A 16,865-nucleotide genomic window follows, 5' to 3' on the forward strand; every position below is an offset into this window, starting at 1 on the left:
AGAGAGAGAGAGGAGGAAGCAGGCTTCCTGCTGAGCAGAGAGCCCAATGCTCGATCCAAGGACCCTGGGATCATGACCTGAGCTGAAGGCAGAGGCTTTAACCCACTGAGCCACCCAGGCACCCCCAGTGTAAACTCTTTTTGAATACTGATTCAAACAAACCACCTACATATGAGACTCTTCGGGAATAATTAGCGAAATCTGAACACTGAACAGTTATTAGATGATATTCATAAGGAACTGGGTGTTTTAACAAATCATCAGGTGAGATGATAGCATCGTAGTTAAGTTTTTTAAAAGAGACTTTTGATATTTTTATCATATATTTTTATTTTTTGACTTGAACAAATGAGCCTCAAAAAGTTATGAGATGTGGGGCACCTGGGTGGCTTAGTGGGTTAAGCCTCTGCCTTTGGCTCAGGTCATGATCCTGGGATCCTGGGATTGAGCCCTGCATCAGGCTCTCTCCCGATCTGGGGCTCGATCCCTGGACCCTGAGATCGTGACCTGAGCTGAAGGCAGAGGCTTAACCCACTGAGCCACCCAGGCACCCCATATAATGGAAAGTTATAAAAATAAACAAAAAGTTCTATCTGTGATAAAGATATAACAGCCCTGAGGAGAAGAGTTGTAGAAAGCCTTGATGGGTAGGCAGAAAGACCCAGAGTGGAGGAGTCTGTGGCAAGTACTGCTGTGGGCAACCCCTATCCTAGCTCAGTTGCGACCAGGACCTAGCTGTGGAATGATGTGTGTCTTCCTGGGAGCTTCTGAGCTAAGCAAGTGTCAGGATAAATAAAGTTCCAGTTCTGGTGTTTAATACTGGCTAAGTGAGACCCCCTGTGACCAAATCCAACTTACTGTTCCATTTTGGCAACACCAATCCAAATCTCAACCCACCCTACCAGACCCAGCTCAAGTCCCACCTTTTCTTAACTAACTGCATATCCACTAATCTCCCTTTGCCTATATTCTTATTCATTTTGTCTTCTCATTTGTTCCCTCATATTGTTAGCTGGTGGCTTCCCAATACATACTTTTCCAGCCTCAGTGTATACTCCTAAAACCAGGGACTATAACATACTTAAAAAACTCTTTTGGCCGCAAAAACAACACGATCCACAAAGCTAGAGCTCAATTAATACTTGAATGAAGGCTTAGAAGAGGCCAAAATGTAAAATACGTAATGGTCTATTGGGCAAAGCAGAGGGGGTGGGGCAACATGGCTCTTGATTCCTCTCTCCGGGGGTTTCAAAGACTCCATAGGCACAGCACCTCTATTCCTGTTATGAAGCTGCCGGATGCTTTGACCACCTCAAGTATGTCCAGCAAAAATCTGTGCCATTTGGCACTGCATAGGAGCTTTAAATAGCATTTTTTTTTTTTTTTAAGTTGGAATTTAAACCGAGTTTTTTGTCCTACTGATAATCACCACGTTCAGTTTCTGCACAGAGCAGGCCTGGGCTTTTCACTCGACCGTCCAGCAGGCTATGCTGTGCCCAAGGAAAACACACCTGCAAGGCTTGCGGCGAATCCCTAAATAAAGTGGAACAGAAGGGAGGCTCGGGGTCTACAGTAATGCTGCCATGAACTCTGATTCAAAGGCACATTGCTTTTTCTTAGGCATCGCGGGCTTAAACGTTTAGATTTAGTGATTTAAAAACAGACTCATCCCAGCGAAAGAATAGAAATTACACAAACCTATGCGGGAACAAAGTATCGGGGACAACACTCTTCGAGGAGCACGCTGGAAAACAAAAGTAATAAATAGTAAACGTTTCCCCTTTGAGGGCTCTGGTCCTCACAGGTGACCACTACCACCTTACTCAGATAATTGTGCGGACGAGTGAAGGCGGACGGGGGACCAGTGGGCACCAAGAGCGTGCCCGCAATCAGCGCCGAGCCCAAACGCACTGGCCGGCCTGGCCTGGCACCACCGAGCGCGGACCTCCGCCTGGTCCTAGAGCGGCCACACGCGGTCACAGCCCGCGGCGCACTTCCGCCCGTGCCGGCGCCGCCCGGTGGACGGCTGGGCCTTGCCGCGGGCCTGCGCCTCCCTCGGCTCCTGCCGCGGGCCTCGGGGAGTGGGTGAGTGGGACAGGGCGCGCTGGAGAGGGGAGGGCCAGGGTCTGAGCTGCCGCCAGCCCCGCGTCCGCCTAGTGGGCCGATACGCGCGGGCAGGCACGCTTCCTCCGGACTCCTGGGCCGGGTCCGGCGTGGACGACCCAGGCCCGGGGAGCCCCGGGGAGCGAGGACGCGCCTTGTCTACCCCCTACCCCGAGGCGGGAGCCCCCAGTCGCCCCGCGCCCCTGCCGCCGCCCACCCCTATTCGGGAGACTGACATTGACTTGGGGGAGAGCCTGGGCTCGGAGGTGGTCGGAGACCTAGCCTCTGGCCCGGACTCGGCCTTGGCCTCTCCATTTGTCTCTCCCCGGTCCACGGTTCTTTCATCTCTAAAATGGAGGAAGGCAGTATCCGCCCTCCCGGTACCACAGGGTGATTGCAGGGTTGGCGCTGCCTCCATGGAAACTGGTTCTCAATTTGGCAACCTTTAGAGTCATTTGGGATGCCTTCCAGATGCTGAGTCCCCAGAATCACCAGGTGATTGTGATATGCAGCGGGGACGAGAAGCACTGGCCCGAGGAATGTCAGGTGACAGCACTGTGGACGTGTGCTCTGTTCTCGGCCGGCCGGAATGTGCACTTGATCCAAGGTGGATCATAGCCATGAGAGCAAGCGGCTGCTTTTGTGTTCAAGAAGACAGGGACCCAGCCTGGTCTGGTTGCTTTTAATTCCTGGTGCCTCGAATGGCGCATGTCACAAAACATGGACCATTGATTAAGCAAATTTAACTTCTGATTCCTTCCCGACCTGGTGGAAAGGTTTTGATTATTTGGCTCATTTTTAAACTTTTTATTATGGAAAATTTCAAACATAGGAAAATAAGATCAGTCTTGTTTCATCTGTTACCCTCACCTCACTGGATTATTTGAAAGCAGATCTGAGTGTACCATTTTATTCACGAAATACTTGCTTATGTTTGTAAAACAGAATAACTCTTTTTTAAAACAAAGCCATTCTCAATTTAATAAGCATATCATGTTATCATTTATCCAGCCAGTGTTTACGTTTCCCCACTTGTCTCTTTTTCTCCCAATTCTCTTTTTATCCCATTTTCTCTTTTTAAGTTTGTCCAAATCCAGGTCCAAGCAAGCTACACATGCCACGTTTGGTTGACCTCTTTTCAATCTCATTTAATCTTATGGCTTTTTTTCCCCTTGTATTTTACTTGTTAAAAAAACCTATTCATTGTTCTGTGACGTTTCCTACATGTTGGTTTTTGCTTCTTCCATCCCTGTGGTGTCCTTTAATAAACTGGTGTTTGGATTACAGTTTTTTTCAGATTCAGGTTCTACTTTTCGGCAAGAAAACTTCATCGGGTTATTGTGTACTTCATACTGCAGCACACCAGGAGTTAGATAAGATCTTGTTTCTCTTTGTGGTGTTAATATTGGTCACTGGACCTTTTCTGTACAGATTGCACTGCAGGGTGACTAAATTTACCCAGGATTTACAGAAGGATGCCCCTAATAACTTCAGAAGAATGAGAGAATATCACCTTTTGGCAGCCTCTAATGAAATAGTGAATCCTGACAATGAACGTTAGTGGCTGTTAACCTCAGAAAGAGAGAGACAGCCAGACAGCATGAACTTCCTAATGGAAGTACCAAATACCACTTAATCAGGTATATGGGGGATATAGACCAAACAAGATTGCCCATGAGTTGATAATTGTTGAAGCGTGGTGATGGTTACATGGTAATGCATTACACTAATCTCTCTACTTTTGTGTTTGAAATTTTTCATAATAAAAAAAATTTTTTTTTAAGATTGACTTCTTGACTAGTGAATTTAGGTCAGCCTGATCTATTCTTTGTAGTTCTCCATTAGCCTTTCACTAAGTGATTCTCAAACCTGACTGCACATTAGAATCACAGGGGAAGAATTTTTTTTTTTTAAATACTAAAACACATGTCTTACTTGCAGAATTCCTTTTTAATTGTTCTGGGATGGAGCCCAATTATTGATATGGTTTAAAAGCTCTCCAGGTAATTCTAATACGCTCAAGGGTTCTGTACCAGTGGCCTAGATCCATTATTTGTTAAGGATTGCAAAGTGATTATATTTTATTATTCCTTCTGCATTTATTAGCTTTTAAAATGTTTAACTTTCCACATTCTGTTATTCTCACCTCTGTTGAAAACTGCAATCCAACAGGAAAGCCTCTGCAAATTAAATTACCTGATTATCAGAGGGAGGCTTGATCTTGGAAGTGAAAGTGTGGAGTAACACATGGAAGGGACACTAGCAATTACCTAAAACCTGTGCATGGGTTGGAGAGATATACCATCTGTATGTGTGAGGTGTGTGTGGGGCGATGGGGTAGGAGGGCTGATTGTATCTCCAAATAGTAAGAAAGATTAGGTGATGTATAGTTAGAAAAGTATGTTCAGCCTTATGACACATTTCTTTTAAATAATCAATATTAAATAAATTAAATATAAAATACATTGAAAATAAAGACATCAAATGCTTTTCATTGCAACCAAAACCAATCCAAAGATTTAAAAGAAAACTTAACCACTCCCCACCATCACCATTTTAATCACCCCTGAGATAACCAATATTAACAGTATGGTGTATATCCTTCCACACAGACCTTCTCTTTCTCTGTCTTATGTAAATGCAGCAGTTCAGGGCATTTTAAAAATGAGATCATGCCATAGCCATCTATACCTTTTATCATTGTCACCCCTCCAAGACAAGAGTTATAGACCTGACTTAAGTGCAGAACAAATAGTTCTGAATGTACAATAAAATATTCAGTCATTTCCCTGTTGAAATATATTCAGATGGCTTCCAAATTTTAGCCACCTTAAAAGTACCACCAGAAACATCACTGTACATAGGTCCTTTATTTCTGTAGGGTAGATTCTCAAAAATGGGGTTGTGGGTTAAAACGTGTTGATAATAGCAGCATCGTTATTTTTGGTAATGTATATTGCCAGCTTACTATCCCAAAACACAAAAGCAGTGTATACCTCCACCACTAGTAATACGAGAATACCTTTCCCCCGTGCGTCACCTACTCATTCTTCCCTCCTCCCCAAACCACTGTCAACCATTGGTGTTTTTATTATCTCCGTAGTTTTACCTTTTCCAGAATATTAAATAGTTGTGGTTCAACTATAGTTTTTAATTGACTGGATTTGGCAGTTTTTTAACTTGTTTTTGTGTGTGTGTGTGTGAGCAGTCATACAAGGTTTGGTAACTTGTGGTTTTAACTCACTAAGAGTTATTAGAATCTTACTTGGTGTTTCTTTGGGAAACTATTAGAGAGCAAGAATCCAGTCTTTTCTGAATAATTTATAAATAATACTTATGGATAACATAAATAACAGTAAATCTCAAAAGAACATGTTTTTGGTGATTTTGAGCAGTGATGTGTAATAATCCCTGGATGATCTTTTCATTGCAGGGTGGAAGATGTCTATGGATGTGACATTTCTGGGTACGGGTGCAGCATACCCTTCCCCAACCCGGGGTGCCTCTGCTCTGGTCCTTCGGTGTGAGGGCGAGTGCTGGCTCTTTGACTGTGGGGAGGGGACACAGACACAGCTTATGAAAAGCCAACTTAAAGCAGGTTAGTGTGCTTTCAGCTATCTCATTAAGACTATTAGTTATTCATTGTCTTGGCTCTCCTTGGGCCTTTTGCTCAGAAAGAGCCCCAAGAGTTGCATTCCTACCTCAGTGCTAGAGCCCTGGCCAGATTCGCAAGGCCCTCAGGCATCCAGCCACATCCATTGAACTTTGTTTATTTAGTTTTTGTTCTTCCTGTAAATGTTGAGAGCAAGGATTTATATAAGCTTGGGGGTGGAGGATGGAGTGGGATACATGAGGCATATTACATAGATACTCCAGAAGCAGAGGAGCAGTGTACACACTTATTTCCACCAGGAGATAGTTGTAAGTATCATAAGAGGGTATAAAGAGCTGTAGATGCTCAGGAGAGTGAGATGTTCTTTTTCATTTGTGGTTATCAGGGTAGGTATCTAAAAGAAGGTGACCCTTGAGTTATCGGAGGAGGAGGGATTTGCTGGGCTGGGGAGAAGATGAGCATGCCAGCCAGAGGCAATGGTATGAGCAAAGGCCCACCAGAGTACTCCACCAGGCCAGGGAATGCAGTGGTACAAAGCCTTGGCTCAGAGTCAGACCAACCTGGGTTGCAGTCCCAGCTGTGTCTTGGCTTATAGCCTTAGCAGATCAACAAACTTAAGGTTTATTTTCTTAACCTTGAAAATAAAGATAAAAACTCAACTTAGAAGGGATGTTGTAAGAGTTATATAAAATAATCCCTTCTCTGTGTGCTTCTCTCATCAGTAAATCTTAGTTCAAATGCCATCTCCTGAACCTCTGGGGTTAAGTTATTCCTTGTTTATCCCAGGTATTCTACTTCTTTGTGCTATTTTTATTGATTTCTTAGCATCAGTATCTAAGATTGTTATTTAAATAGTTGTTTCTGTGTTTATTGTGTATTCCCCTGTATGATAGAGTAAGCTCAAGGATTGTGTGTATACCTAGTAGATGTCTAATAAACAATTCTTCAGGTGATGCATGAGTAAGGTATTCAGCACTTAGTATGTGCTTCTCACTTACTAGGTCTTGATAAATGATAGTTATTGAAATTATTCCTGTGATTCATTACAATGTGTGGCATTGATGACTGAAATAAAGTTAGTTCTAACATCTAAGGATCTCATAGTCTAGTGGTGGAAATTGGTATGTTAATAGACATAGTGTAATGTGATAAAGAGAACAGTGGAACTATATTCTAAATACTGTTGGAGCACAAAGGAGGGGGGCATCAGCTATGTGTTCAGAGAAAGCATCCCAGAAATTGTAATAGTAGAGCTAGGATCTAACTGATGATTAGAAGTCTTCTCTGGTGAGAAAAGTAGGGATGCACGTTGTACACACACACACACAAATATACCTATACCATTAACATCTCTACATCTACAAAAAAATTTACCTATAAGAGTGGAGGCTGTAATCTTTCACATTTTAGATAATAGGGATTGAGGGTGTGGGGTGATGAAAACAGAAACAAGAAACTTTTAAGTGTGGGTGCCAGAGGTTTGGGTGTGGGGATAGTCTTTTTATTTAATACCTGTCCCACTTATCAGTGCTGCATATCCGATTACAAATTTAGTGTCTTACTTGCATTTATTATCCATAGTTTCTGTGGGTCAGGGAGTTTGGGCCTGGGTTGGCTGGGTTCTCTGCTTCAGGGTCCCACTGGGTTGCAGTCCATGTTTGACCAGGGTTGGGATCTCATCAGAGGCTCCACTGGGGGAGAATCTGCTTCAGAGCTCACTAGAGTTGTTGGCAGAATCCTTACAGTTGTAGGACCAAGACTGGCACAGATCCTAGAGGCCTCTGGTTCTTGATCATGTTCATTTTGCTTCATGGTAGTTTGGTCCCTTACTGCCAGCCAGGGTGAAGGAAACTCAAGAGCAAGCCTGCTAGCAGGATGGAGTCTTCTAATGTAATCAGCCGTATCCCTGTGTCGCATTTGCCTGGTTAGAAAAGTCACAGGTCCCACCCACACCGAAGAAGAAGGAATTGTAGAGGGATGTGAACATCAAGAGGTAGGGGCTATGGACCGCCACCTCACGTCTATTTGCTACAATACCTTTCTCCAATATTTTATATTTTATATATGTTTTATTTTATTTTTAATTTTTTTAAAGATTTTATTTCTTTATCTGACAGAGAGATCACAAGTAGGCAGAGAGGCAGGCAGAGAGGCAGGCAGAGAGAGAGGGGGAAGCAGGCTCCCTGCCGAGCACAGAGCCCGAAGCGGGGCTCGATCCCGAGCTCGTGACCTGAGATCATGACCTGAGCCGAAGGCAGAGGCTTAACCCACTGAGCCTACCCAGGCGCCCCTATATATGTCTTAAGTAAACATTTTTGCAAAGCTAAGCCTCACAAAGAATAAATAAAATAAAGCCTAAGGGAACCTTTAGTTTACTAAATTCTTACTGGCTAAAAAAATTCCTGGCCTCAGAGAAGAGGGTAAGATGATAATCACAGAATCTTAACTATGACTCTATAGCATTCCAAAAGCCCCCATTCTCAAACTGGAATGGAGTACTCAGTTCATCCGGTACTCTCAATGCAATACGGACCTACCATTATTTGATCCGTTGAAACCCTTTCAGCTTGTAGTCCTCCTGGGGTAATAATATTTTATGAGTTTCATAAGGGATTACTTTTTGTTTATCTAAACATACTTCTTTTAAGCTTCCTTGGTCCTCATGTGCAAGCATCTGATCAACGAGTGTGGGTCTGTCATGTCTATTTCTTTCATAATTTTATTTTATTTTATTTTTTAATTTTTTAAAGATTTTATTTATTTATTTGAGAGAGAGAGACCATGAGAGGGGAGAAGTCAGAGGGAGAAGCAGACTCCCCGCCAAACAGGGAGCCTGATGTGGAACTCTATCCTGGGACTCCAGGATCATGACCTGAGCCGAAGGCAGTTGCTCAACCAACTGAGCCACCCAGGTGCCCTCTTTTGTAATTTTAAAGCGTGAGCTTAAGCCTTCCTTTTTATTCCCTTAAAAATGATTATTTAAAGTATTACAAAAGTGTAATGAAATGATTATAAAAAGTATACGTGCAGGACACCTGGTTGGCTCACTCAGAGGCGAATATAAGTCTTGATCTTAAGGTGGTGAGTTTGAGCCCCACGTTAGGTGGAGAGGTTACTTAAATAAATAAATAAAAACTTAAAAAGGAAAGGTATACATGCTCATTGTAAAAATTCAAACAAAGCAGAAACATAAAATAAGCCTGAATTCCCCTTATAGGTAAGTTTTTTTTGTAGATGTGGATATGTTAATGGCATAGGTGTATTTGTGTGTGTGTACAGTTTGCACAAATGGTATCATACCAGGCGTAACCTGCTTTTTTTCGACTGAACAATTATATTGCAGGTGTTTTCCTATGATGGTAAATATAGCCGTGTCCTAAAGGGGTGTTTAGTGTTCCACTTCTCTGTGAATGATATATACCCCTGTAACTTCCTTTTCCTCAAGTGAAAGGGAATTCATGTACTCTGCTTTCTTCATTTGATAACATCTTCTAACTTTGATCGTTATGGTTGCCATTCCTTCTCCCTCTGAAATCAACTTTCTTGACAAATGAAATGTTTGTCTTCCCTGAAACTGTGATAACTGTGGGAAGAAATTTTTGACTTAATTTGTCTCACTTACTTTGGGCTCACAGATTGTTTTGGTGTTCAGTGTTGGCTTTGTTGTGCGCTATATAGGGAGAGGGCCCAGAACGTCGGACTCTGCAGTTGTAAGGTCAGCGTGAGGTCATGACTCAGTAACCATCATAGTTCTGTCTGCAGAGGACTCAGGTCACACTTATGGGTGCATCAGCAGCCCAGACAGCAGGAAGGGGAGAATGGAAGGGTTACAAGAAGTCTAAAGACAGTAAAAGCAAGGCCTTAAAAGAGAAAACTAAAGGGAGCATAATGAGGAAAGTTCTAGAGTGCGTCAGGATTCTCTAGATATCAAATCAGCCTCTGTCCATTCTATTGTTCCTGCCACTGGGGCCTGGGTTTGGTGTATTAACTCTGGAAGGCTTACCTGGAGAACACTTTTGCCTTGATGTTGCTGGACAAATCACTTTGCAATAAACTATTCCTATTCTTTTATGGTATCAGTATACTGGTCATGTTCTCTTATGGTATCAAATATTTGAAATAGGTGCCCCAAGAAGCTAGGACTAGAAGCCTCTGTTATACCAAAATTGTGTTCATTGTGATTGTTAATTTTAAAATGCCTTGGTGCATCTCAGAAAAATGCTAATGTGGCATCCTGTACATACCAACTGTAAATTCAGTTTACCATTGGCTAAGTCAAGTTACAACCTAAGCCAGTATGCACTGAAAAAGACATTGTGTTAGCTCACACTGAAGAGAAGGGATGGACCCACATACCTTTACATAACACCATAGAGGATCCGCCCTCTGATCTACATTGTAGCGTCTGTTGCCCACCTCCCCTCTGGGTTCTTCACCTCTATCCTCTCCCACCTCCTTCTTTCTCCCTCCTGCCTCATCATCTTCCTTTTTCTCCTCCCTCTTCAGACTCACTCAGACAGGCAGGCTCTTTCTTGGTTAATCTCTCGTCCAGTGTGGCGAGTCCTTAAATGGTAGTTTGGGGTTCAAGCATTGGTCAGGTTGGAGCCAGGGGAGCGTTTGTTTTGCTGAAGTACGTATTTGTTATTCGCAGAGGAAGCAGCAGAGGGCATTGTAACTGTCGGATGGCTTTTGACATTTGAGGCCTGTCTAGTTCAAGTGAACTATTTTAGTACACTTTCTTACTTTTCTCTATTACTTCCTTTTCTTTTCTCTTCTCTTCTCTTCTCCTCTCCCCTCCCTCCCCTCCCCTCCCTACCTTTCCTTTCCTTTCCTTTTCTTTTCTTTTCATTCAGCCTGCCTGCCTGCCTGCATTCTTCCCTTCTTTCCTTTCTTTCAGCAAGAAGATAATGTAGGAAAATACTCTTAAAACTACAGTACTATGTAATTTGAAGATGTTTCATTAAAAAAGTTATATCTTATTAAAACCATAAAGGCTGTCTTTCTTGCTTCTAGAATCATGTAGCAAAATATAACGAAATAAGTTTATGGTGATAAATAGAACTCCAGATTCATTTTGCTGCTTTCGGTGTTTTAAGTAGCATTGCATGGGTTTTTACTTCTGGAAAAATTGCAAATTTTATTTCTCTGCCTCAATCAAAAGGGAGAATTACCAAGATCTTCATCACACATCTTCATGGAGACCATTTCTTTGGCCTTCCTGGCCTCCTTTGCACAATCAGCTTGCAGAGTGGCTCTGTGGTCACCAAACAGCCTATTGAAATCTATGGCCCTGCTGGGCTTCGAGACTTTATCTGGAGAATCATGGAACTCTCTCACACAGAGTTGGTCTTCCCCTATGTGGTCCATGAGCTGGTGCCTACAGCAGATCAGTGTCCTCCAGAAGAACTAAAAGAATTTATGCACGTGAATAAAACAGACAGCCATCCCAAAGAGGGACAAGGAAGAACTATCCTTTTAGACTCAGAAGAAAACTCATACCTTTTGGTTGATGACGAACAGTTTGTTGTAAAAGCATTTCGCCTCTTTCACCGAATTCCCTCCTTTGGGTTTTCAGTTGTGGAGAAGAAACGCCCAGGTAAACTCAATGCACAGAAACTAAAAGACCTCGGTAAGTGATGTTTTGTTTTGTTTTGTTTTGTTTCCCCTCCTCCTCATCAATTAAGCTGTTGTTAGCTGAAGCTGCTAGAAGTGTCATAATAACCTTCGTTTCCTGTCTCCCAGGCCTAAAACTGAGATTTTCTCCACTTATGTCTTTTGCCCAAAGTTTGTTTATTAAGGGAAATATGTGGGGCCCAAAGATGCTATTCAGACCCATACCCACATATATATGTGAATCCTTTTCTCTTCAGCTCCCTGGATCCACATTTTAGTCTGTCTTACCTTTAGCTAGCTAGCTTGGTTGGCAGGGTGGTGGTGGTTGTCTTAGGTCCAGGCTTTTATGTTTTCATGTCTTCCTTCTGAAGTATGTTTTCGGTGACCTCTTTGGCCCGAGTATTTTTACTGTAGTTGGTAGCCGTGCAACTGCAACCAGCTACTTTTAGGGTTTTCCTTCTTTGTCAACCTTGCCTACTCATTCAACCTTGATTAAGTTAATCTGGTGTTCAGAACACCATGCCTCAACTGTTTCACACGCCTGGGTTTGTCATAGGTGGGAGCTAGCGCACAGAGACAGACTTGGGCCCCCTCTGAGGCTTTGTACCTCCTCCAGGCCAGGCTATCTTGCATGAGGGGGTCTTCAGTCCTCTCAAAGCAGCGTCCAGGTCCCTTCTACCCGCAGCATCACTGCCTTCCTTTTCATGGCCACAGCAGAGCCCCTAAAAAGCATGATGGTTTCTTTTGTATATTTGTCTCTTTATACAATCTCTTCCTTCTTCCCCAACTAAAACAAAATACTAAATAATGAAGAGAAGTGACTTATGCCAAAGGTATTTTTTCTTATCTAAAAGCCTGTGGAAATGCTATTGTATTGGGAAACTTTAAACAGGGTGCATGCTGGAAATAGTGAACACTTTCTGTTTGTTTGTTAGGTGTTGTTCAAAGTGATGGTCACGTGTTGTTATAGATGACTATAAGATAATTAAACAAGAGGAACTGCCTCTGTCCACAAAGAAGATTGATTATGTATGATTGTCAGAAATGTTCCTTGCTCTTGTGATCCAAATGATCCTCTCAAACCATTTTTTTTATTAAGTTAGTCAGTTTGTAGGTACTTTGTCATTATTTAAATGGACTCATTAAATTTACTTAAACATGAGCTTGTTCAATAAAGCAGTCTCAGAAACTGGTACTCCATTCATAGCAGAGAATCAAAGCTGGTAGCTTGATTGTAAGAAGGTCTTAGTCTTAGTGGGACTTAAAAGCTCAAAGCTCATCTGACACGTGTGCTTGGGAGATGTTTTAAGTACTAGGGCATCACTAATATCAACAGCCAACACCGAACTTTTAAAAATGTATAAATATTCCAGCTTTCCACGAGTAGTAAAATATTTATAACAATTATGAAAAGAATTGGATGCCTTTTCCGTTTGCTGTGCTGTTAAAACAGACTCTCTTAACAAGTCATAAATTCCATTCCCATGATGTGATGTTATCTCCCTCCATCATTAGGTGTGCCGCCAGGTCCTGCCTATGGGAAGCTGAAAAATGGAATTTCTGTTGTTCTGGAAAATGGAGTTACAATTTCTCCCCAAGATGTCTTAAAAAAGCCTATTGTTGGAAGAAAAATCTGCATTTTGGGTGACTGTTCTGGGGTTGTGGGTGATGGAGGAGTGAAGCTGTGCTTTGAGGCAGACCTGTTGATCCACGAAGCTACCCTAGATGACACGCAGATGGACAAAGCGAAGGAGCATGGCCACAGCACACCACAGATGGCAGCCACATTTGCAAAGTTGTGCCAAGCGAAGAGGCTAGTTCTGACTCACTTCAGTCAGAGGTACAAACCAGTTGCCTTGGCCAGAGAAGGAGAAACAGATGGGATTATAGAACTAAAAAAGCAAGCTGAATCAGTGTTAGATCTCCAAGAAGTGACTCTAGCCGAAGACTTTATGGTGATTGGCATTCCAATCAAGAAATGAACCCGGTATTCCAGAATGCATCCTGACATGTCTGTGAATATGTTACTGAACCAGCAGTCAAGTTGGTTGTTGTGGTGGTGGTGGTGGTTGTGGTTGTGGTTGGTGTTTTGGTCTAAGATTATTTGGGTCCTAATAATCCTAAAAAGGATAGAGCTGCATTGCTGAACTGACTCAGCAGCGAGAGAGAGCAAGCTTTTTGATAATAAATCATTTTAAAAAGAAAGAAAAAACCAGCACCTTTCTTAAAGACCAAATTTGACAAAATGATAGACTATTCAGGTATACTTTTAGTTTTGTGGTTGCTGCCTCAGATATAAGCCAGTACCCCCATGCAGTTCTGGGCTTGCTTCTGCCCAGTTTTATTGGTGTTGTTGGCAAAGTACAGAGAGCTCAGCCCTCTTGGCTAAAAATGGTGTTTTAGCAGTTTGTTGAATCTGTCCATGTTATTAACAGAATAGAGAAAAATGTAATGAGACATTATACATGCAGGATTGAAACTAGCATATTAAATCACGATTTGTTTGCTGGAATACTGAATGCAGGGTCAAGGTAGGTGTTTATCCTTCAATTAATGTTTTTTTGGAACTTTCTGGTTCGTTCTAAACCTGTGGGTCTCAGCAGGGGGTGATACCATTCCCCTAGAAATTATGGGGGTGTTTCTTGTCAAAATGATGGAGTGGGGGCTGGAGAAGAGTATCATTAAAATTTAGTCAAAAGGGGCCAGGGGTGCTAGATCCTACAATGGTGGGGTCAGTCTTGTACGATGAAAAATGATCTCACCCCAAGATGCAAATTGCAGGCCTATTGAAATACACAGCAAGTTAAAAATTATACTCCCAGTGTGAATATGCTTTATCAAAATTAATGACATGAATTGAACTGGTTAAGTCAAATTCTTGAAACAAACATTAGAGAACTAGCTAAGGAGATGTTGGGGTTGTAATACCATGTCAGATATTTGACAGAAATGAGCCATGAACTATAACTTAGGAATCTGGAGGTAAAGAAATTGTATCTATTAAGCTGAGGTTTAATTTATGTGTCCCTATGAATAATTCTTTGAGCTCAGTTTTAATAACCTAGCTTTTCCTTCTGAGCTGCCTTCCACCTCCCTTCTGTCTGCCGTGGGATATCTCTGACTCATTTGACCCACAGTTTTTCTCAAAATGGAAAGCTAGTCTCAAGCACAGATTCATTCAAAAGGATTTCCTTATCACAGTTTGGGAAATGCTTTATGTGTGTGTCCCTCTGGAGGCGTTCTCGTGCCCATCAGTATCATAAAAACAGTACTGCTTGAATGATCACAAACCTGTCTTTGGTGCCAGAAAGACATGATTTCAGAGTCCCGTTCTGTACCTTGTGGTCTGGTGCAGATTACTTAGTGTTTGTGAGCTTTAGCTTGCTCGTTTCTAGAATGGAAAAACTAGTAAGACCAACTGTGTAGGATCGCTGTGAAGATTAAGACAGTGCATAAAAGGAACATCACACATTGCTTACAGGTGCTGAGAAGTCCTGCAGTAGAGGGGCCTGTCAACTGTTTTGAACCCCTTTCTCAGTACTGTTCCACCACATACTATCTGTTAACCTTTCAGGAACCTTGAGAGTTTTATAATAGACATATTTTGAAATTCTATCTTGGTATATACTGTTAAATTCTTTTGGGTTCTGGGGGTTCTCTCATAAAAACTTTTGACTCCTGGGTGGTTCTAGAGTCTCTAGAGTAGTGATAATCAAGATGGGTCTCATTACTCAAGATCTCAGTCATTCTGAAGCAGTTTCCAGAATGGTCTGATTCTACCCTACTCTAGGCTTTTGCGCCACCAAAGTTTGACTAGCTTAAAATGTATCTTGGTTTCTGAACTCAATTAAAAAAAGTATTTATTAGACGCCTAATGTGTGCCCAGACCTGTACATCTGGGAATGGCTGGCTGGTAGTCCTACTGTATGGAGCTCTTAAGGGTAAAGACTGTATCTTAGTCACCTCTGCATTCTTGGAATTACCGACTCACAATAAGCACTCAGAAATGTTTATTGAATGAAATGAGGCCTGATATATGACTGCATAAACTTTAGGACCTAAAGTTTAGGACTTGTGCCTAGCCCATTTCATTATTGCATTTGTCCAAAAAATTTGACCACCTGTTTGGTGGTGCTCTGTTCAACTGAGTACCAGCTAAGTGCCAGTGCCAGGTTTTACTGCGTTGGGACTACGTAAGTGAATGTAAGACAAAAATTTCAGGCTCACTGTCTAGGTGGTAGATACAGATAGTAAAAAACAAAAGTAAATATACGGGTCCTTCAAGTACTCTAATCTTGTAGCCTGGCACTCACTTTTGCTCTTCTTGAGCATTCTTTGGTAGCTGACTTGAGCTGTGCCCTTAGAGTCAGGCCCTACTACTATATGGGCTAAGCCCTCAGAGACCATGGGAATGTGGGAAAAAATTGATACAGTGAATCGATCAAGCATAGGCTATAGATGCATGCTGAGAATTGCTTCTTAGGCTCTCTTCTGGCCTAGAATTTTTTTCTTAGTGGTAGGCCACATTCTAAGAATTTGTGGAGCTAGAATTATGAATGAAGCTTATACTGGACTTCCCAGAGCCTGTAATCTGCTCATGGTTATATGACTCTTAAGAGGGGATTAGAAAATGTATTGTACACCAAACTTACTTGATCACTGAATTCTCTTTCGCCAAGGAACATCTTGGAACACGGAGAAATATTATTACCTAATAACTTCTCAAAATTACTATATTTACATTTTTTACCTGTACAATTTATTGAGGTAATGAATTCCATATCTCTGCTTAGTGTTTTCCTTATCATAAACTGGCTCTTCAGTTGTCAGGGATTTAGAAGTACCTGCTTACTTTAGATTTCCAATGCTCAGGAGGTGTTTAGACTTGCCCAAGTAGACCCCAGATCTGCTCTGTTTTTCTAATACTCATGCTTCACTAATACACTTCTAATGAGCTTTTATTTATAAAAAGCAGCATACGCTTGATAGATAATCTTTTTTAAGGATTCCAGAAAGAAGATGATTACTCATCATTCCACCACCCTGAGAGCAACTACTTCTTGTTCAGTGGTGTTCAAATGAAGGTGTGGGTCAGTATCAGTCAAGGTAGTACGTAGGCGGACAAGGTAGTACGTGGGTGGACAAGGGTGTGTAGGTATGCAAAAATACTTGGGCTGTGATTCCAAAACCTCTAATTCAGTTGGTCAGGGGTGGAAACCAAGGATCTGCATTTTTAGCAAACCCTCCGTCTAGGTGGTTCTGAGATATATGGGTAGCAAACCACACTGGGAGAAAAAACTGTCTTTTTCTGTGCACTAAAAAAAAAAAAAAATTGAGTGTGCATAGATATTTTATATATATTTAAATATACTATGTTTATATATGTGTGTATGCTTTTACATGTAGGTTGACCTCAAATGTTTTTCTCATTTAACATTATCAGCCTCTTCCATGATGTTAATTGTTCTTTGAAAGCATGAATTTAATGATTTTATAGTATTCCATTCTATAGATGTAACATAATTTTCCTACTTTG

At 41.8% G+C, this 16,865-nt stretch overlaps 1 protein-coding gene across 4 annotated transcripts; it reads left to right on the top strand.

Annotated features, from left to right (window-relative positions):
* The first annotated feature begins 2,029 nt into the window (after positions 1-2,029).
* On the top strand, positions 2,030-16,643 carry LOC111142634 (elaC ribonuclease Z 1). 4 transcript variants are annotated; one of them, XR_002640276.1, is made up of 5 exons: positions 2,030-2,085; positions 5,537-5,701; positions 10,878-11,345; positions 12,845-16,415; positions 16,583-16,612. XR_002640276.1 is itself a non-coding variant. In XM_022495943.1 (4 exons), exons 2-4 carry the CDS (start codon positions 5,545-5,547, stop codon positions 13,309-13,311), a joined length of 1,092 nt encoding a protein of 363 aa, XP_022351651.1. In that variant the 5' UTR covers positions 2,030-2,085; positions 5,537-5,544; the 3' UTR covers positions 13,312-16,643. The 4 variants fall into 4 exon arrangements, 3 of the variants coding, with proteins under 3 accessions (XP_022351651.1, XP_022351652.1, XP_022351653.1); XM_022495943.1 differs by having other exon boundaries at positions 12,845-16,643; XM_022495944.1 differs by lacking the exon at positions 2,030-2,085 and adding an exon at positions 2,345-2,598 and having other exon boundaries at positions 12,845-16,643.
* The last annotated feature ends 222 nt before the right edge of the window (positions 16,644-16,865 follow it).

The sequence above is a fragment of the Enhydra lutris genome, unplaced genomic scaffold (assembly GCF_002288905.1).
Source record: "Enhydra lutris kenyoni isolate GAN:26980312 unplaced genomic scaffold, ASM228890v2 scaffoldscaffold8, whole genome shotgun sequence".
NCBI classification, from domain to species: domain Eukaryota; kingdom Metazoa; phylum Chordata; class Mammalia; order Carnivora; family Mustelidae; genus Enhydra; species Enhydra lutris.

Coding starts and splice junctions, on each gene's coding strand:
- LOC111142634 (XM_022495943.1), top strand. CDS start 5,545: ATGTCTATGGATGTGACATTTCTGGGTACGGGTGCAGCATACCCTTCC. Junction 5,702..10,877: donor GAAAAGCCAACTTAAAGCAG/GTTAGTGTGCTT, acceptor CTCAATCAAAAG/GGAGAATTACCAAGATCTTC. Junction 11,346..12,844: donor ACAGAAACTAAAAGACCTCG/GTAAGTGATGTT, acceptor CTCCATCATTAG/GTGTGCCGCCAGGTCCTGCC.